Source organism: Electrophorus electricus, chromosome 10, assembly GCF_013358815.1.
Source record: "Electrophorus electricus isolate fEleEle1 chromosome 10, fEleEle1.pri, whole genome shotgun sequence".
In the NCBI taxonomy this organism is placed as follows: domain Eukaryota; kingdom Metazoa; phylum Chordata; class Actinopteri; order Gymnotiformes; family Gymnotidae; genus Electrophorus; species Electrophorus electricus.
In genome coordinates, this window is record NC_049544.1 from 2,577,997 (window position 1) to 2,599,884 (window position 21,888).

The 21,888-nt window shown below is 39.4% G+C and overlaps 1 protein-coding gene across 1 annotated transcript; it reads right to left on the reverse strand.

Moving 5' to 3' along the window:
* Positions 1 to 1,587: 1,587 nt before the first annotated feature.
* LOC113583249 lies at positions 1,588 to 21,517 on the reverse strand. Its single transcript, XM_035530719.1, has 20 exons — positions 21,257 to 21,517; positions 20,604 to 20,921; positions 17,269 to 17,547; positions 16,867 to 17,133; positions 14,883 to 15,158; positions 14,524 to 14,781; positions 13,727 to 13,915; positions 13,600 to 13,609; positions 13,530 to 13,567; positions 13,291 to 13,310; positions 11,302 to 11,445; positions 7,811 to 7,864; positions 6,642 to 6,951; positions 6,269 to 6,416; positions 6,160 to 6,181; positions 5,633 to 5,831; positions 4,652 to 5,173; positions 2,513 to 2,591; positions 2,336 to 2,460; positions 1,588 to 1,637 (listed from the first exon to the last, which is right to left on the reverse strand). Exons 1-20 carry the CDS (start codon positions 21,303 to 21,305, stop codon positions 1,588 to 1,590), a joined length of 3,357 nt encoding a protein of 1,118 aa, XP_035386612.1. The 5' UTR covers positions 21,306 to 21,517.
* Positions 21,518 to 21,888: the final 371 nt, after the last annotated feature.

The window sequence follows — 21,888 nt, forward strand, 5'->3', positions numbered from 1 at the left end:
GTCCATATTGTTCTGGTACCAGATCCTAGGAAGATAGGTGGTATTTACTAAATGGGGCTTGAAGACTTAAATAAAAGGTTGCTAGAACTCTGTGTGCAAAGACATAAATCGCCCTGGCTAAACATACACAAAAACTACACTGCAGTAAGCATCTCGTGACAGTTTGGAAATCACACAGATGTTTGATAAATGGCATTCGCTGTATACATTAAACCAGACCATTCACTTTAGTATGAGTAATTTTGTTAAGTAGTTTATAGGCATAATTGGTAATAATGAAACAACTGAAATATGTTTGAATATTATCATAATGTTTCTCTCCTTCTGACTCTCTGTCTGATTTATGGTTCGCATTTTTTGTGTCCTCTGTCTTCCTGTCTTCTCTTTTGGCCTCGTGTCACACCTGTTCATGCCTCTAAAGTGTAAATATTGACACAGATTTATTGCGCTTTACTGGAAAAAAAATCTATGTTTTGTGAAATGTCTCAATCAGACAATGGAACAAAGGCTGTGAATAAAGCACTGATATAGATATGTTAGGTTAGATAACACAGTGTAATATATTTCATACAGTGAAAATGCATTGGACTAATAGTTATATGTGGAGCAATTTTACATTGCTTCCTGCTCCTTTTGGTTGTCAAATTTTGTTGACATTGTATACCAAGCCTTCCTTTGTAACAACATGCAAATTTCTATTTGTTCCAGTTCTGAGGGGGAATAATTGTGGTTTTTAATCATTCTTATAATAATTCACTGAACTGACACCATGGAAACACTAAAATGACATCATGAAAACATGCTACAATGGTGTATTACTCAAGTGTAATTCATTAACCCTTATTGTCTAATAGACAACATGCATTTGCCCCTAACCAATGAACATTTAGTAAAAGGCAAGATATTGTCGCATATGTGGGAGTATGAGGAACAAATGGTTCAAATGAATAAAGGGGGCCCAAAGAGAAACAATACTATCATCAAAAGGAATGGAAAGCAAACAGTGTCATTCCTTGCTCTCTCTCGCTCAAAAGCTCTGCCCTCTGGGATAGCATGGGCTTACCTACTATTTTTCCTTCTCAAAAAGGGCACAGCATGGAATTTTCCCAAAGCAGTGATCCGGTCCCATAGTTCATATACAGATGGCTATCTAGACCTTGAGCTAGTGGTATGTTAATGTCACAATAAATTGAGAGCACTGGAAGGCTGATGTTTATTTCAGATTATTTGAAGAGGTCTCTGTGGTACTGTGTCACTATTACATTGCAGTTTTGGTGGGTACCTTTGTCTGTTTGTTCGTTTGTTTTTCCTACAACAGAACTGCCACTTTGGCTTCGCTCTGGGAATGTCTTCTATAAACACACATGCTACTACTTTAGAAATGGACAATAATATTTTTCATTTGCAACTTTTAGTTTGCCATCCTTATCACAGTTCAAAAACAGGACATTTATATGCTGAGGGGATTGGTCTGTACTGGGCTGGATTAATGAAGTTCAGTAGCAGAGAACTGATGCAGAAGAGTGTGCAGTGTGCCCCCTTCAGACCAAGGCAGAAACCAGCATCAGCAATATTGCACTGACCACCTCAGCAGCGGAAGGCGTTGAAGTCACTGGCAATGGGGCGGGGCAGTGCCTCTGCAAAGAATCAGTTACAGGTACATTTAAAGTCATGTAGTACTTTACATCCTTCAGGTATAGTTACAGCAATAATCAGTTACAGGTACATTTAAAGTCATGTAGTACTTTACATCCTTCAGGTATAGTTACAGCAATAATCAGTTACAGGTACATTTAAAGTCATGTAGTACTTTACATCCTTCAGGTATAGTTACAGCAATAATCAGTTACAGGTACATTTAAAGTCATGTAGTACTTTACATCCTTCAGGTATAGTTACAGCAATAATCAGTTACAGCAATAATCAATTACTTGGTTCAGTTTTTTGTTAGTTAGTTTTTTTTTCACAGTATAAAATATGAATGAATGAATGAATGAATGAATGAAGTTATATTAATTTAGTGCCTTTCAAGGAACCCAGGGTTGCTTTACAATTATCAAACACGCATCTTTTATACTCAGTCACAAGCCAGGGAAAAGCTGCAGCGAAATGCACACAGCATACTCTCAGCCAGAAACCTCAGCCCCATGGGGGACTGAATCAGATGCAGGGAGGGGAGAGAAGACAACACCCAAGACAGAGATATACAGCTATTAACTTGCTTAAACAGTCTAATTACAGTAAAATACCATTCAATAAAAAAATACCACTTTTTCCACCACTAGGTGGCAGCAAATCTCTGGCCATCTGCCCTTTAACCCTTGCTTGCACCCACCTATGACAGTGACAGATTTGGACATCTGCCCAAGCTTGCCTGCTTCTGGGTTCAAGGCGATGCAGGTGTAGACCTGGGTCTGCCCAATCTCAGACGGAGTCCAGTGGATCTTTGTTCCCTCTTCCCTTGGGAAAACCAGCATGTAGGGCCCATTGAACAGTGCAGTCCACCCCACACTTGGCATCACAGATAAACTGGCTCTCCACACCCAGTTCAACTTGGTTTGGTCCAGTCGGGGTCACAATCACATAGCCAACTGCAGGAGGAGGTTATGGGCAGCATCAGTTAAACTGGTGGTGGTGGACCTTATCTGTCCATATCCTGTAAAGGTTTTCACTTTCATCTCAGTTTCACAGGAAATGTTTAGCTGACTGAATCACCCATCATTGCTATGTTTGTGTGTCTGCTGTTCATCCTCTATACTGAAGAAGCATACAGGGCACTTCAACCATTTATGAAAATGATAAGTACAGATTCAATTGTAGGGAGAAAAAAAAAACTGGATTGAGATTACTCAAGATGAATACCTTCAGCAGACACATTTAGAACAAATCTGGCTACTTTTCAATATCTTGTACAACTACAACAAATACCCTTCCTTGCCAAAAAAAAAAAAAAGGCAAAGTCTTCTCCAGCACATCTCAAAGATTCTGAATGGGGTTCAGGTCCAGACTCTGTAGTGGCCAATCCATGTGTGAAAATGATGTCTCATGCTCCCTGAACCGCTCTTTCACAGTTCGAGCCCGATGAATCCTGGCTTTGTCATTTTGGAATATGCTCGTGCCATCAGGGAAGAGAAAATCCATTGATGGAATAACCTTGTCGTTCAGTATATTCAGGTAGTCAGCTGACCTCATTCTTTGGGCACATAACGTTGCTGAACCTAGACCTGACCAACAGGAGCAACCCCAGATCATAGCACTGCCCCACCGGCTTGAACGGTAGGCACTAGGCATGATGGGTGCATCACTTCAGCCACCTCTCTTCTTACGCTGATGCACCCATCACTCTGAACAGGGTAAACCTGGACTCATCAGACCATATGGCCTTCTTCCTTTGCTCCAGAGTCCAATCTTTATGCTCCCTAGTAAATTGAAGTCATTTTTACTGGTTAGCCTCACTGACAAGTGGTTTTTTTAAGGCTACACAGCTGTTTAGTCCCAATCCCTTGAGTTCCCTTCGTATTGTGCATGTGGAAATGCTCTTATTTTCACTATTAAACATATCCCTGAGTTCTACTGTTGTTTTTCTACAATTTGTTTCACCACATATTTAAGTGATCGCCAATCATGATAATTCAAGATTTTTTTCTGACCACATTCCTTCCTCGAAGATGATGTTTCTCCACTGTCCTGCCACTTTTTAATAATGCGTTGAACAGTTCTTAACCTGCTTTTAGTTGTTCCAGCAATCTCCTTAGATGTTTTCTCTGCTTGATGCATGCCAATAATTTGACCCTTCTGAAACAGATTAACATCTTTTCCACGACCACAGAATGTGTCTTTCGACATGGTTGTTTATTAAATAAGAAGCTACTCATTGCATCAGTTAGAGTTAAATAATTTGTTGCCAGCTGATACATAATCACCCATGAAGTAATTATCCAATGGGAAGCTCTTCCCTATTTGCTTATTTAAATCCAGGTGGTGACCTTTTTTTTTGGCCTGGCAGTGTATGTATTATTGCTGTTTTTCTGAAATTACGGATTTTAACGAACTAGACATTCATCGTGAGTCTCTGTGGCTGACAGACTCGAATGCACTTTTATCAGATGTTTTTGTCTTGGTAATTGTTACAACACCATGCCTATTACAATTTACACTTTTATAACTGAATTTGGATTTTATGATTATAGTTTAGCAAACTTAGTGTATTTGATGTGATGGGCTTTATACTTACAATTAATCCAGTAGTCCCCACTTATAACACTGACACTTCCATTAATTACTCTGCACTCATACTGACCACCATTGCGCTTTTCCAAGGCACTAAATGACAGTGTCGCATTGTCAAACGAGAGACTCATCCTGTTGTCTAAGGTAAGAGCTCCACCATCCTTAAACCAGATTATAGTGACTGGTGGACTAGCACCATTGCAAGTGAGGTGGAATGACCGACCCACTTTAGGCGTCTGGTTCAGTAGCGGCTGGTCAGTTGATGGCATCACAGAAATGGGATCTGTAAGAGGATAGAGGATAGATCACTTCCTTCCTGACCTCACTTTGCACCAGATGTGTCTAGCTGGTTAGTTTAAGTGTAATTGCATTAAAGATTGGGAAAGGACTCCAGGAAAGTCCAGGTGCAGGGGCATCTTACTTATCACTGTCACCCATCTGATTGAGCTGACATGGTACTTCTGGTCTTTATCTGTCACGATGCACGTTACTATCACCGTCCAGTACTGCATAAAGCCGTACAGTACGGCATAGCCATACTGGCACGCAAAAGGTGACATGACTAAGGAGGAGTGCCACAGGGTGTTGTGGGCGAAATCTGCCCATAATAGGTGCTCAGACCAAGAGGATGGGCAAGAAGAGGCCAGACAGCGGAGGGTGCGCTCCAAGTCTTGGTTGACCCTCTCAGTCTGGTCATTGGATTGGGGATGGAAGCCCGAGGACAAGCTGGCCTCTGCCCCCAACAACCGACAAAACGCCCTACAGAAGTGGCTAATTAATTGAGGCCCATGCTCTGACACGATGTCGCTAGGCAGTCCATGAAGACGGACAACTTGTGTAAGCAATACTTTGTCTCCTTCACCAATGGCAGTTTTGGCAGTGCAAAGAAATGGCCTGTAGACGACCACCAAAATCACCATGTTGCCCCTTAATGGGGGCAGTCCTGTGATACAATCAAGCGACAGGTGAGATCAAGGGTGCGAAGGGACAGCCAAGGGGTGCAATAGACCAGCGGGCCTTGTCCTGGGGTCCTTGCACTGAGTACAGGTGCGACAAGAGTTCACAAATGCTCGGATGTCGGGTTCCATGCGGGGCCACCAAAATCACCGACAGAGAAACTCGAGCGTCCATGTGATTCCAGGGTGCATCGAAAAGGGGGATGCATGTCCCCACTTGAGGACCTAAGCTCTAACTGCCTTAGGTACATACAATTGCCCTGGATGGCCTCCACCCGGATCTGGTTCAGCAAGGAGGGCCTGATGTACTGCCTTCTCAACCCCCCACTGGATTGGCACTACGACGCAGGCCAGGGGGGCAGAGCAGAAAAATGTGAGGATTCCCTCTGGTGGGAGAGAGCATCTGGTTTGGCTTTCTTAGCCGGTATGATAAAGTGAAGTCAAACCGGGCAAAGAACAGTCCCCATCTGGCCTGGCGCAGATTATGTCACTTGGCCTGCTGTACAGCAAGTTCATGTGGTCTGTCCAGAGCAGGAAGGGGTGTTTTGCCCCCTCCAGCCAGTGCCTCCACTCCTCAAGGGCAAGCTTAACCACCAATAATTCGTGGTAACCCACGTCGTAATTCTTTTTTGCAGGGGACAGACGCTGAGAGAAGTAGGCACAGGGATGCAGTTTCTTGTCCTTTCCCGATCACTGGGACAGAACTGCACCAACGCCCACCTCAGATGCGTCTACCTCAACGACAAATGGAAACATCAGGAAGGCATGCCATATGGTCATGGTCATGGCCATGTCATATGGTCGGTGGGGAGGCAATAGTTGGCCTTCTGTTTGCTAAATGCTTCCCTAAGGTCCCAGTATTTCTGGGGGACTCGAGACAAGTCCAGACGGTTAGGATTATGACTGGACCCAGACCGAGGCTTGGATAACTGCAAACAGGACATTGACATGTCAAACCCAAGACAGCACTGACCGGCTCAGCCAGGATTATGTCGCTGAAGCCAGGGGTACCCAAAATCACTTGCAAATTGGGAACATGGATAATAAACAATGCAATATGTTTGGTGTGTGAGCTGACTCACAATATGACTGGATGGGTCGGATGGCTAACAACCCCTGGCTCAAGGGACTGACCATCGATGGCAGCAATTGATAGGGGTTCGTCCAGTGGGACCAGTGGCAGGGCTAACTTGTTGGCTAACCCAGAGTTAAGAAAGTTGCCTGCTGCTCCTGAGTCCATAAATGCCTGGAGATGTGTTTCAGACATTCACCAACCAATTGTGGTACTGAGGAACAACCCTTGAGCTCGGCGAGGACTGGTTGAGTCTGTCAGAGGTCCTCCCTCCCCTGACGGACATTGTCTTTTCCCCTGGAGCTCAGGACAAGCTGGGCGAAGATGACCCGAGCTTCCGCAGTACAGACACCTCCCTTCCCACATCTGAGCATCGCGCTCACTTCGAGAAAGGCGGGTGTGTCCGAGCTGCATTGGCCGGAGTCCGGAGTCCCCCTGCTTGTCAGGCACATGAACAGGGCTAAGGGTGCGCGGCGCTCCGCAAGAGCCTTGACTGACATCTGGTCCCCGTGCTCTGCGCCTCTCCCGTATGCGACTGTCAATTCGCAACACCAGATCGATCAGGATATAGAGAGAGGTGGAAGTATTTTGGTGGGCCAGTTCATCTTTAAGCTCCTCACTGAGGCCCTGGTGGAAAGCGTCCATCAGCGCTGTGGGGTTCCACCCACTCTCAGCCTGGTGCCAATCCTTACACTGAGAACAGACAGACTTTAAAACCTTTCACAATGTAAGAGGAACTAAAGCTCCTCTGATCTTTGATTCAGACTTCCTGTTCCTGGATGAGTCAACAATTAGCAAACTGAACATTGAGCAACAGAGTCTCACAAGTTACAACACAGCCAGTGATGCCTATGGCCTGAATCAGAAGGAACTTTCTCTGATAGGGAACAGTATGTCTCGAGCACTAAATATGAACTTCAACCCTGGTTAACAGCAGAGTGCATCTGGTTTATAAGTAACAAATACTGCTTCCCACCTTTCCTCTACATAAAATAAAGTATGAATCTTTAAACTTTTGTCTTTTTTCTATTAAATGTGTGCATTCAAGGCCAAACCTTGCAAACATGACAAACTGAGGTAAAATGTGAAACATTTATGCAGGTGAGAAATGGAAAATGTTGTTTCAATGGTCCAATTTAAAACTATGGACAAAATATTGTACCTGTACTGTAAGATCTAGTTCTTTTTGCTGTATATAGCAATGATTACCACTGGTTTCTGATTCAGATTATATACAATCATGACCAGCAGTGCCACAAGTTCTTGGGAAAGGAAAGCGAATGCATACTCTAAGTCTGGGTAACTAGGCAACAGTATTACTACTTTTTATAGCCTGGTTTTATGGGTTTTATGACTGCAGGCTTATCGGCCTCCTCCATCCGTTCATTTCATCCTGGGAGAACACAGTCCAGGTCATGTTTGACTTTGATTCATGAGTTTTACAGTTGTAACATATTACAATTTTCAGGAGAAAATAGACCATGAGATTATATCTTCAGATTGTTTAGATCATTCTCGGAAAAGAAAGAGAAAATGGGAACTATGACTGTACGTATTTCCCGAAGTTGGAGATAAGCGATGAAACCATCTTGTATTTCATAACAATCTACAGTCACACAGACACCAAAAAGAATAGAACAAAGAGAAAAAATATACAGTGGTATGAAAAAGTGTTTGCCCCCTTCATGATATCTTATTTTTTTGCATGTTTGTCACACGTAAATGTTTCAGATCATCAAACAAATTTAAATATTAGACAAAGATAACAAGTAAACACAACATGCAGTTTTTAAATGAAGGTTTTTATTATTAAGGAAAAAAAATCCAAACCTACATGGTCCTGTGTGGAAAAGTGTTTCCCCCCCTTTAAAACATAAATTAACTCTGGTTTATCACATCATTGGAAAGCTGAGTTCAATTTCTCTAGCCAAACCCAGGCCTGATTACTGCCACACCTGTTCTCAATCGAGAAATCACTTAAATAGGACCTGCCTGACAAAGTGAAGTAGACCAAAAGGTCCTCAAAAGCTAGACAGCATGCTGCAATCCAAAGAAATTCAGGAACAAATGAGATACAAAGTAATTTAGATCTATCAATCTGGAAAAGGTTATAAAACCATTTCTAAAGCTTTGGGACTCCAGTGAAGCACAGTGAGAGCCATTATCCACAAATGGCGAAAACATGGAACAGTGGGGAACCTTCCCAGGAGTGGCCGGCTGACCAAAATTACCCCAAGAACACAGCGACGACTCATCCAAGGTCACAAAAGACCCCACGACAACATCCAAAGAACTGCAGGCCTCACTTGCCTTAGTTAAGGTCAATGTTTATGACTCCAACATAAGAAAGAGACTGGGCAAAAATGGCCTGCATGGCAGAGTTACAAGACAAAAACCACTGTTGAGCAAAAAGAACATAAAGGCTCATCTCAGTTTTGCCAGAAAACATCTTGATGATCCCCAAGACTTTTGTGGACTGATGAGACAAAAGTTGAACTTTTTGGAAGGTGTATGCTCCATTACATCTGCTGTAAAAGTAACACAGCATTTCAGAAAAGGAACATCATAGCAACAGTAAAATATGGTGGCGGTAGTGTGATGGTCTGGGGCTGTTTTGCTGCTGCAAGACCTGGAAGACTTGCTGTGGTGAATGGAACCATGAATTCTGCTGTTTACCAAAAAATCCTGAAGGAGAATGTCCAGCCATCTGTTTGTGACCTCAAGATGAAGCGCACTTGAGTTCTGCACACCAGCAAGTCCACCTCTGAATGGCTTAAGAAAAACAAAATGAAGACTTGAGTGGCCTAGTCAAAATCCTGACCTGAATCCGATTGAGATGCTGTGGCATAACCTTAAAAATGCAGCTCATGCTTGAAAACCCTCCAATGTGGTCAAATTACAACAATTCTGCAAAGATGAGTCTGCCAAAATTTCTCTACAGCACTGTAAAAGACTCACTGCCAGTTATCGCAAATGCTTGATTGCAGTTGTTGCTGCTAAGGGTGACCCAACCAGTTATTAGGTCTAAGGGGCAATCACTTTTTCTGACAGGGCCATGTAGGTGTGGATTTTTTTTCCCTTAATAATAAAAACCTTCATTTAAAAACTGCATTTTGCTTACTTGTGTTATCTTTGTCTTATATTTAAATGTTTTGATGATCTGAAACATGTAAGTGTGACAAACATGCAAAAAAATATCATGAAGGAGGCAAACACTTTTTCACACCACTGTATGCAATATCTTGCAAAAGGTCCAAACTGTAAACATGAGTATGAGAAAAATGAGTATTCTTTCATTTGAAATTCTTTTAATTGCTTTATTTTATTTAAGCAATTGTTTTGAGTATATGATTAATATAATATCAACTATGAGAGTATGTATAATCTGATCTTAAGGGTTATGCATACCTTTCATACAACCTTAACAATGTGCAAGTTGGCAATACTCCCTGAAGGAAGGATGATGTTATGTCAGTAAACAAAACGCACAAGCTTTTAGATTTAGATCATCAAAAATAATGTCAACAAAATATAAGTGGATATTTACAAGAAGATATTTTCAATAAAAAGTTAGTTTAAAAATATAACAGTTTTACAAAAATAGAAAGTAAAAACATGATATAATTTAGTCACTTTTAAAAATAACTTTGTATTACTAAACATTTACCATTTATTATTCTTATTTATTGTTTATTTGCATAGCTTGCATAAATGCATAACTTTATTAGACTGAAGCGACCTCCTGTTTTTGGTTTCCTGAGAAACATTGGTGCAAAGGTGCATGAAGTTGAGGAAGTCCAAAGGTAAAATAAATCAAACACATCCACTGTCCATCTCTACCAGATGAGAAGTAAGCACACATAAGTACACCGCATTAATTTAAAAGGCCCTTTCTCATTATATTAGTTATATCTAATGGGTATTTCATAACATATGTTATCTCAGGCCATGCAAGCCCTTTCTGTTCTGAATTACTGAGGAAAATATTACAACCTTCCGAACTTAATTGCACAAGTTAAAATCCATTGAGTTAAGATGAAATGATTACCAGGTCTTCATGTGGATCATTGTTATAATGTCACCATAAACTCCAGAATGTAATAAATATATCCACATATGCATATTCTATTACATGTCTCTATATAATATCAAGTGCAAGGACAGATATGTTCAGTAAACTTCCCCATCATGGTCCATATCCAATGATGAAAGCATATCTCTACTTCCTCCTCACTTCAGAATATGTGACTTCTGTATCTGGAGCAGGTGTTGTACCCTACAAAGATTGAAGTGGCAGTTATTCTAGTTATTTTTCATGCAGCTGGCTTTAATTTAGGTCCAGTCACACTTACACTTTAAAATGGTAAGGGTAATAGTATATATAATAATTTACAATAGTAGTATTCTACATCTTAAACATCCATTTGCTATCTGTTTGCATTAAAAAATAGATATGCATTAAAGCCAGCCTCTAGGAAATGAAACCAAATTAAAATTACAGGAAAGATTAATGGTACAACATTAAAGATTCTTTTTAATCATTTAATCTGGACATCAATGATGAATTCATTCTTCAATTAATTTTTCTTCATCAAAATGTTTTAAAGTTTATTTCAATTAAGTTACATTTTTTCCCACTGCACCTAGAACTGATGTATGCAGTGATAAAGTAACCACAAGCCTAGAAATGGCAACATGCCTCTGAGGTCAAATTCTAGCTTTCAGTTGCAGAGCACCAAGCCAAATCTTTACAGCAACTGCTGATCTTCAAATGATGTCTGTTAGCCACTGCTCTTAAGCACTCACCCACAAATAAAACATTCCATAGGGGTTTCATCTTTAGCATGAGTGATTATGGGTAGGCAGACGTCTGGTGCAGCATACGGAATACCTCTCCCCCACCCCCCCTCGGCTTTATGCCATGTCCATTAGTCTAGTTTCTGTGAAAGGTCCCAGCAAACAATGCCAGCTCAAATGTCTCACTGTACATCTCCCTTAACCTGTTAACTGTGATGAGACTAATGAGCCTAAATTGATTGAAACGGAACTGCTTCCCTGATTATGCTGAGACAATATGAGTGCCCTTACCATGGCTAGAGTTTCATGCTGCATCTGTGCATTGGTTCCACCCATATTCACCATGGTCTGATTATTCTGAAAATGTTTGATGTCTGTGTAGGTTAATTCCTAACAAGAGAGACACATTGACACATTGTAAATAGGCTAATGATAATAAAATAAAAATAAAATATTCATCTTTTACAGGTGACTAATAGATAGCATTTGGGGCAAATCTAGTGTAGCAGTTGGTATGTATTCATTGTGGTACTGCAGATGCATAGATGACCATTTATAATTGCACAGGCTCATATAAGAGCTATACTCTTTTAATACTGAGAAAATGGTCTCTCAATAACTTCAAAATATTCAATAATTCACTGGGTTAAATGAGGGTCTCTGATTCTCGCTTTGCCAACTCATTGCTACACATGGATGGTGTTATTAGCTACAATCCATGAGTATCTAGAATGGGTACATCTGGAATCCAAAAAGGGTTACACACCCTGACAAAGCAGCTACAGCTATGGAAAAGAATCTGCTTTTTTAAGGCTTTGTGAGTGGTTATTACTGTGGTCAAGAGATACACAAAACAGACTAACTTGCTGAGCTTCATGTTTCTCAGCTAACTTGATTCCCCATGTTTATTTATCTTTACTGTAGGATGCATTGAGATGAAAGGAATTTTCCAATTTTTTTCTTTCTGGTTTGTTTTGCCATGTTGTGAATGAACTAACGCATGATTAATATCACAGTAAGATGCATGAGTGGCTTATATTACACATGACCACCCTACACACTCATCTCATCTGATCATGTGTACCTACTGTGTCTTGCTACTTATCCAACAAGGTGGGGGTAGTGAGTAGTGTAGCAGTAGTAGTGTGCAGGAAGAACTGTTCAATGGTATGCAATAAATGTATTGATTTATATCAATAAATTTTTTCGGTTACATATTTAGTCTCTTAGACTATAATAAATAACATTTAGGAACAGTTTTGCCCACACAGAAAACACTCAAAACAGGACAGTCAAAACAGGACATTCTCCCATAAGGTACGTTGGTTTAAGACAATGCTACCTCTGCACCTAAGCAATCTCTTAATATCTGTTAGTTCACGTGTGGAGAACTGAGCATTCAGTGGCCATTCAGTTGGAATCAGTTGACCTATACAGGTAGAAAAAAAATGGTAATTGCTTACATGTGTCAAGGAGAAAGTTAACTCTCTCCCTGCTAGGCTGGCATCTACTGTGCGATAAGGGAACTAAATAGTAGGTTAACTGGGGCTTAGGGTAGTATTCAAGTACAGCTCAAAACAGTAAAGAAGCACAAGACCCCTGTGAAAGCTTAGAAAGGCTTTTGCAAGTCTTGCTCAAGTCAAGCTGACAAAATATATACACCCATATAACTCCTCAACAGACACTGTGAATAGGTTCTACAGCTGTAAAAGATAAGTGTGTAGATATAGATGTACACACTGGTCTTTTATATGCAAGTTATACATACAAGTGTATGACTTGCATGTAATCAACACATTTAACACATTTAAGTAATAAATGTCAGTAATGTGAAGAAGGGCCCCAGTAAATTGCTTATAACGTAGTGTATGGTCGAGGAACAGTATTTTTTGTTACACATATTTAGATGAACTTATGACTGTATTTGCCTCCTGATTTTGACTGAACAAAGTTACTTGACACAAATGAATTTTCCAAGAGCTCTATAAAACAGAGCTATTAACAGTTCCTTAACTTATTTCCTCATAACATTAACACATATAGGGCTAAACATTTGAATCTAATGTGTGAGTTCAAAGTCCCCATTTTCTAACTGTAAAACACACGTATCTGCTTTTCCTGACAGATTCATAGGGTGTGTGATATAACTAGCTATCATAACTAGCATATTAGTAATGCAATTAACCGTGAAACACTGGTGTTCTAGAAAGATACTAAATATAGAAAGTTACTCACATGTTTGCCATTTCCTGTTGCTGTGGAAGTCAGAAAATACACATCAATATTGATGTGCCTTAATGGGGCTGACCAATATCAAAAGTGTTTGTTATAATAAATGGTAATAATGAGAATAATTCATTTAGTTCATAATTCAAGTCACAGCTATAAAATAGAACAATGATCTATTCACTATCATAGCCGTACAAAGTGCATAGCGTACATATTCATACTGGACTGAAGATCTTCCTACTTACCTCCGATATTTTTATGTGCTCTGGAGCTTGAGTTAAGCCTATATTAAAATGGAGACCCAGCCATTACAACCATACAACCTCTGTAGTGTGTATGTGAAGCTAAAGACATGGGTGCCAATGATTTAGTCCAGGCCTATTTCTGACGTTATATAAATAATACTAATATTATTCAAAAATGGATTTTAGTCAGATGAAACTGTTTCTGATTGCAAATATGCAAATGGATGGTTTAATTCGGTTGCGTTTGGAACAGTATACTTGCCTTCCTTTAAATTTCGTAAAGTAGACAACCAAACCGGCAACAGCAGTAACTACTAATAAAACTCCAATGACAATCGCAGCTATAATTCCTGCAGACAGTGTTCCATCACCACCACTCACTTTTTCTGTAAGAACACAAAAGAACCAGCAGATCAGATTCTATACAATCACATAAAAGTCAGTGCTAGGATTAAAATATGTGGAATAGAAAAATGTTGGGATTAAAATATATGGCATATGTCATAGAATCTATATTTTTATCATTTTATTTTTATTTTTATTATTATTATTATTATTATTATTATTATTATTATTATTATTATTATCATCATCATTATTATTATTATTATTATTATTATTATTATTATTGCAGAATTCTCACACTGATTCTGTTCATGAACTACTCTTATCCTTAAGTTGTTTTCTATGTTTACTTATGTTAACACATTTGCACTCAGATTTAATACATCTTATTTTACATACATTTGTGCCAGTTAATACAATGTTACAATGTAGTGAATAATTCAAAGTTGTTACTGCATAGCATGCTCTTCACTAAAACCTGAATAATTAACCAGTTCTTTAAGAACTGGTTCTTTAATATAACTCTGTAACTGATTTGATTAATCATGACAATGTTTTTACTTTTTGTGTAAAATATTTTATTTGTCATAACTGATATCCAGTTTACCTGTAAGAAAAAAGGTTTGTTATGTTGAGAGTAAATCTTTACCTTTAACTACCAAAGCATGACTTCCTGAGGCATTAAGTTTGGTGACATGATTCTGGGCTATGCAGGTGTATTTTCCACTATTCTCAAAGTGAACCAGTTCCACTATAAATGACACTGTAGTCACTCCAGTGTTTGTTCCATTAAACTCCCAGGTGTAAGAAGCAGTTGGTATAGATTCAGTAATGCACTCAAATGTCAAAGCTTTTGCCTGCACCTCCACTTCACTTGGTCCACCAATAACAACCTTATCTGGTCCATCTGTAACAAAGAGTATGAAGTTATTGCACTATTAGCTACAGTTGTGATGTTTGATCAGTTGCACAAAGGAACTCAACACCAACTGTATATTTTGCACTTACAGTTAACAGTCATTATGAACTTTGCAGTATCAGAGCTGACAGGGTTGCTGAGTGTACACTGGTATTCACCACTGTCTGATCTTCTCACTGGACCAATCAATACTGTTTTGTTATCAGGCGAGAATATGACGCTGTTGCTAGGAGACAGTATCTGATAATCCTTCATCCACTCAGTACTGAGGATGGTCCCAGAACCCTCACAGGTTAAATTGGAAAAAGATCTACCTTCTATTAGAAGACCTGTTGAGTCATTAAGTGTGACTTGAGATATTTTTTCTGTAAAAATCAGAGAAAAAGTACATAGATAAAACAAGGGATTTGACAGTGGGCCATGTGAAAACTATTTTTTAAAAATTCCTGCCTGTGACTGAATCAACTGGTATCACTTACATGAGTCTGGTCTACTGTACTGTGCGTTATTTCCTTATCATTTAATATTGCATTCATTTATTTATAGATTGATTGAATAGTGTTGAAAATAAGAATAATGTTTCAAAAAATAGTTTGAAGCTGAAACATTCACCTTATACATGTTAATTATATGTTTAATGACTTAGTTTAAAAATAAGCAAAATGAAAGAAATAAAGACAAAAAACTAAAAATAAAATGTATTAAAAATAATAGATAGAATTTGAAATATTGAATGTGTTATTCTATACATTTTTGTTCATTGTGCATTGAGAAAAACGACGTGCGTTTAATTGTTCTGCTGTCACAGCAGTCAACCTAAACATTTTTCAAGGTGATGACAGAGTCAGAATTTGATGAACATCTGCAGTCACACTGTCCTTCAGTCTGACCAAACAGGCTACAGGTCAAAAGTCATCCACTGTATTCATTTCTCATTTTGTATTATGCACAAAACAACTGAGGGCCACGTGCTTAAAGTTAGCTTTACTTAGCAAAGGATCAGTGGTGGGATAAAGTTTTGGTGTGAAACATCTGCGTTGTCACAAATATAAGCATGCTTAAAATGTTTTTCAACCAATCAGATCAGTGTACCCATGATAATAAACAATACAATAACAACAGCCATGAAATGATAAATGCTTGGAAACAAGACCGCAAACAATGATTGAATAAATAGGGCTTATATAGGGAAACACAATAGGAAAAACAAGACACAGGTGAAACTAATAATCTGGGTATTGGGAATGAACAGGTTTGTGAGTAGTGTAGTCCACAGCAGACTGTGTCCTTGCAGAAGGCGTGACACACTGAACCATCCACCAATGGTTATCCACATTCACTCATCTAATTGCAATCACCTGATTATTAGTCAATCACTTAATATGATTTACATTTTCTCCTACGTAAGTCCCACAGGTGCCTCCCTCCAGTGCTTTGCATTCGAGTTTGTGGACTGTTTGCTAAGCCAACTTCCTGATGAAAGCACTATTCTTGTCAGCATGTTATTTCATTCTTGATCTCGTTTATGATATTCTGTTTTTGTACAATTTTTCTTTAAAAATTTAGTTCCATTTTATCACTCGCATCTCGCTCTGATTGTGAAAATGTCAAAATTTCCGTGTAAAATTTTTTGTGTTATCCAATTGCTAAGTTAAAACAAAAGGTGTAAATCCTTTAGAGCTAAAGTCTATATACTTTCACTTTATATGTGTGGATAATCTGTTTTAAAAATGTACTTTAATTGTCTGAATAGCACAAAAATTGACCTAAAAACCACAAGCAAAGGCTGTAGGTTTGCTAAAGTCTTAGACTTTGACCAACATTTTAACAACTGATGTTTGTGCTAAATATGTTGTAATAAAGTTCTCTTATCTTAAAGGTGTTTTTAAAATTCTGTGTGCCATTGTCCACATTTTAGATAAACTTCATGTTTATGGAAGTGCCAACCTCTTTTTGTGTTTCGACCAACAAGTAAATCTTGTGCAACAATGCAACAATTTTTTTTCCCTGTCTAGTTTGCTGCCTTGTTCTGCTCTGGGGCTTATCTACTCAATAGCCTACAACTAAACTCACCCACTACAATGATGTTGATGGGTTGAGAAGTGGAGTATCTCAAACTCTTGGTATTATGAGCTAGACAGGTATAGCTGCCGCTCTGATTGGTCTGAATGTTGGCCAGTTTGAGCTCTGGGCCCTTTTCACCAAGCACTGTTCCACTGACAACCCACTGAAACACTGCAGCAGGACTGGCCTCAGCTGAGCATCTCAGCATGATGTCACACCCAGAGCTGTAGAATGGTCCCACAGGGGCAGCTGCAACAGTAGCTTTGTCGGGACCATCTGTAATGAAATGATCTATATTCAGTCAGCTGTAGAGCCACTGTGGTCGTGCAGAGACCAGCTATGTCATGCATGTTGGTTAGATGTACCAAAGAATTGTATCAACAACAAATCACATGGTATGAAAAAACTCACAGTAAATGGTGAGGGTCATATTTTGGCTCATGTCTTTGCTGATGATGTTGAATGCTCCACATCTATATGGCCCAATGTCATCTCTGCTCACACAGGTAATGATCAAAGTGGTGTTCCCATTGGTCAGCTGAACTCTCTCCCCTAATGTTAGCTCAGAGCTGCCATTTAGCCAAAAGAATGAAATGGAGGTGCCAGAGGCAGAACAAGTGAGGCTGGCAGTGCTGTTGAATTCAACTAGTTCCGTCTCTCTTGGTGTTATAGTAATGTTGGAAACTGGCTCTGGAGGTTAAAAAATAATACACGTGTCAATAACGTGCCAGAACCTAAACTATAGATTTGCATCCAAAACAACAGTATGCACTGCGCTATTGGCTATTGGCTCTTATTTTTAGATAATGATATTGATCACTTACATCTATTTGAAGTATATTGTCACAAAAAAAGGTTCACTTTCCATAATCTGTGACATTTTTGCTAGTTTGCCTGACTTTAGTTCAACTGGGAAAGTCCATAGTAACATAATGGAATGCTAATGTTCATCCTGGACTAGCTCAATGGTCACCTATCAAAAATGTCCTACCAAAAAAAGAGTAGTACACATGAAGAAACAAATAAAAGAACAGGCACTGAAGTTCTCCACATTGTGTTTGCTACATTGGAGTTGCCACACTGGAATCCTCCATTTACACACGTGACCAATTTCAGAAAAAAAAGCAGCAAGTAATAGATCAGTATAGCCCTTGTAATCAAGGCCATCAAGGTGGACACTTAAAATTGAGAGGTTGAGGCAATAAATACAAAAGACTAGTAAAAGATTTTATGATAACAAATCCCAAACAGCCCAATCCATCATTAAAGAATTATTGTCTTTTGTTGGTAATGGGTGATAATTCAGTGACCAATCAGAATTTAGGTAATCATTATTAAAGCAGCTCCATATGAGACAGAGTATGTGACAGGGCAAGTGGAGTAGACAATGGCACAACAGAACTAGCACAAGTTAGCATTTCCATGTGCTGATCACCACAGAAACTAGAGTCTGATAGATTAAAAAAAATTGGCATTCTATGACTTTTGTATAGTGTTTAAGTGACATTGTAAAAGTAATAACCTGAATCTGACACAGTCAGTTTGGGGTCAATCTTTATTTATTCTTCAACAATATGTCTTGGAACCTACTGAACCTAATCAATTAAAGAACTAAATTAGTTTATGTTAAGTGGAGTTTGAATTAGGTATATCACTTTTACATTATAAAAGGCAGAGGGCAGGTGCATCACACTTGTAGATGACCACGCCCCCATGAGTTTTCGGGCTGACACAGTGCAGGAAGCAACAATTCCTAATTATAAACCTTTGCCCTGAATTGGTATAAAGTGAGGCACCAGGGATTACTTCTGATGGTAGGGCGAATTCTTGGTTTTCGTTGGGCAGCTACTGCCAGCCTCAAGGTGGTTGGTCCCCTGACAATTAGGTGCTGCCTCAGCAATATCCATTTGCTCCATTGAGTGTGCGGAATTTAGGAAATCTCTCAACATGTGGATCAATAATCCTTACACCAGGCTATTAACATTGTAAGAATTAATCCATTAATAACAGTCATCTTAAAGGCATTGTTGATGCTCTGCAGGTTTAACAAACTGCAGACTACAGATAAATATTGTCACCACTCAGGAAATAAGGCTTTCTTTTAATGGGAGCCTTCATTAAAAATTCTCCTTCCTGGCATGAAAAGTCAGTAAACGGGGCCACTGTGTTGGCATTGGCATCAGAAACAGCTTGATTACTTCTATCATACCACCAAATGAGGTAACTGAAAGATTGCACAAGGTCCAGCTTCAAGCATCAGTGGGTCTGGTTAACATCGTTTGTGCCTACACACCCACTTTACCATCTACTCAAGATGCCAAAAAGTTCTACAGTGAATGCAGCACAGCAATAAGTGAGGTTCCATTTTAAATGCCACTGTTCATTCTCGGTGGCAATGCCATAGTTAACAGCAACCATTGCAATTGGCCCTCGTGCTTGGGGAAGTTCAGAAAGGCAAAGTGAATGAAAACAGAAATCTCCTTGAGTTCTGCTGTCGGCAAGACTTCAGTACAACTAACACCTTCTTCAACACCAAGCCTGGTACAAAGTGTCATAGAGACAACAAAATTCCATGGACTGGCACAAACTTAACCTTATCATCACAATGCGTAACACAGCTACCAAAGTGCAGACAGCTACAAAAGTACAAACCACCACTTCCTTGTATGCAGTGGGGTGAAGCTTCAGCCAAGGCAACTCCACTGTTCCAGGAAGGAAAGCCATGCATTGATATCAGCAAGACTTGTGATCCTGCAAATGTAGTGGAGTTCATGCAAGCCTTGGAGGAAGCCCTGCCTGCCTCAGATAACAACAACATCAGAATGAAATGGGAACATCTGGTGGATCCTATTCACAACACTGCAACAATCAAGACTGTCAAGTCTGCTAATTGGTTTGAGGCCCACTCAAGCTATTACCTCTGATTAAGAAGAAAATGAAAGCAACGGAAGTGTTCAGGACATTTACAGCATTTCACTGATGCTTTTTTGTCCAAAGCAACTTACAATTATAAATGAATACAACTTGCTCATGGGCCCAACAGTAGCAATCTGGTGGGGGTGGGGCTCAAACAGCCAACCTTTAAACTTCAAGTCAAGTATCTTAACCACTGATCTACCAAGAACTCTTGAAGGTAGAGGGAACTGCAGATGCTGTGGGCTTCTCAAAGAAAGGTCTAGCAGGCTGTCAGGAGGTGTGCCAATGACTACTGTCCCCACCCTGTATCTCCTTTTTCAGGGTACTGGCATCTGGACAGAGGCCCACAGTAAGACTCTCATTACACTACAAGGATGTCTGCAAATGTGATCTCAATGACCTTTGAATCAACATCAGCGACTGGCATTGAGTCGAATCAGACCATTCAGTTGCCTTGTGGAACAAGTCCACACCGATGCAGCAAGCTGATGACAGGAGAGCCCACAAAATGTCAGCGCTGCCTCAACATTCTGCTGACTACAGAGTGGCAGGACTGTCACTCACATACTGGACTCTACATCTCCAAAATGTACAACTGCCTACATTTTTACAATATAAGAGGTCTATACTGAGATTCAGGTTTGGAGTTTTTAAACTAGTAGCTGTGCATATGTACATGTTTAATCCTTTTTATTAGACTGTTCATAATATGCCTAAGGACTGGCCACTGTATTTTCAGATTTTCAGGGAAGAACACTATTTAAAATTATATGTTAAAGAACAAACCCTCAGTGCTGACTTAAAACAATAAATAAGTTTTGCTTACTTACCAAATACATTCAGTGTTGTGGTTTCAAATAAACTGTTTTCCTTTTTTTTTATCGTGATTTTATATTCTCCAGCATCTGTCATATCTAGATTCCTGAGCTCCATAGCAAAACTGGTGGTCTTCAGACTAGCTCTGTTTGTATAGTTACTGTCAATGAACGTTTGAGTACCAGAGAACAAAATAATTCTAGTTAAGCCAAACGCCCATATGACCTCGTCGAATGGCTGAGAAGGGAGTTTGATTGGGGTAAACAACACCTTGTCGTTAACTGCTTCATTGTAGCTCTTTGGTAATAACACCTCTTCACAGAAACATACTCCTGCATGAAGAAATGAATATACTAAGTAAACATGCAATTAAACAGTAAACTTATGAAATAGCAACACCTAAGCAAACTCTGAAATGTTACTATCATAAACTGTAGTAGGCTACTATCCGTCTTGCTTTAATACCCTGAACTCTATCTGTCAGCGTTTTTTGTTATTGTAGCAAAGTACAAACTAGTTGTATTAATCATGACAGCTAAATCGTTTTAGAAATCAATATTTTTTCTATAAAACATTGGTAGACTATACTTGATATTTGCTTGAACTACATTCTTTTTTGTTTGTTTTGAGAAGATAACTTTGATCAACAACGTAGAAAATCGCTTACCTACACAAGCCTGCAACGCCAGAATGCAGTACACACCTCGTAAAGCCATCAGAAATGTTCGGGAGTCTCCCTACTGCTTCTGAGTACCAATATTTGTATCGGCAATATACGACCTGTAAAGGCGGATTTAAGCTCAGACGATGTCACCTGCAGTGAACCGAATCAGCACCGATTAGATTCGATATGGGATGTAAGTGCCCTAAGAAGTGAACCGAGAATATGAGAGATCCTTGGTCGGTGTAAATTACTGGTGTCACATATAGCTACAAGAGTCCGTGTTTAAACCGTTCTAAGAAGTGACACATTTACCGCCTGCTCGTCCAGACCATTACGTTCAGGCTCCACCTCATGTAATGGTTCCATTTGCCGGTTCCCTGAAAACAATGATAGGGTACTTAAAATGGAAACGTAGGCTACAGACCTTAAATAACAGGAACAGCGAAGCATTTTAACTGATAACGCAGTAGCCGAACAAAACAAATAAATCTGAGTACCGCTTAGTCATTTTAGGCTTTAGCCTACAGTAAATCCATTACGTTGCATAGTTATTAAGATGCGCTTGTATGTTACAGATTTCTATCAAAAATATATTTAAACAAATACTAAAAAGTAAAATAAACACGGAGTTATGG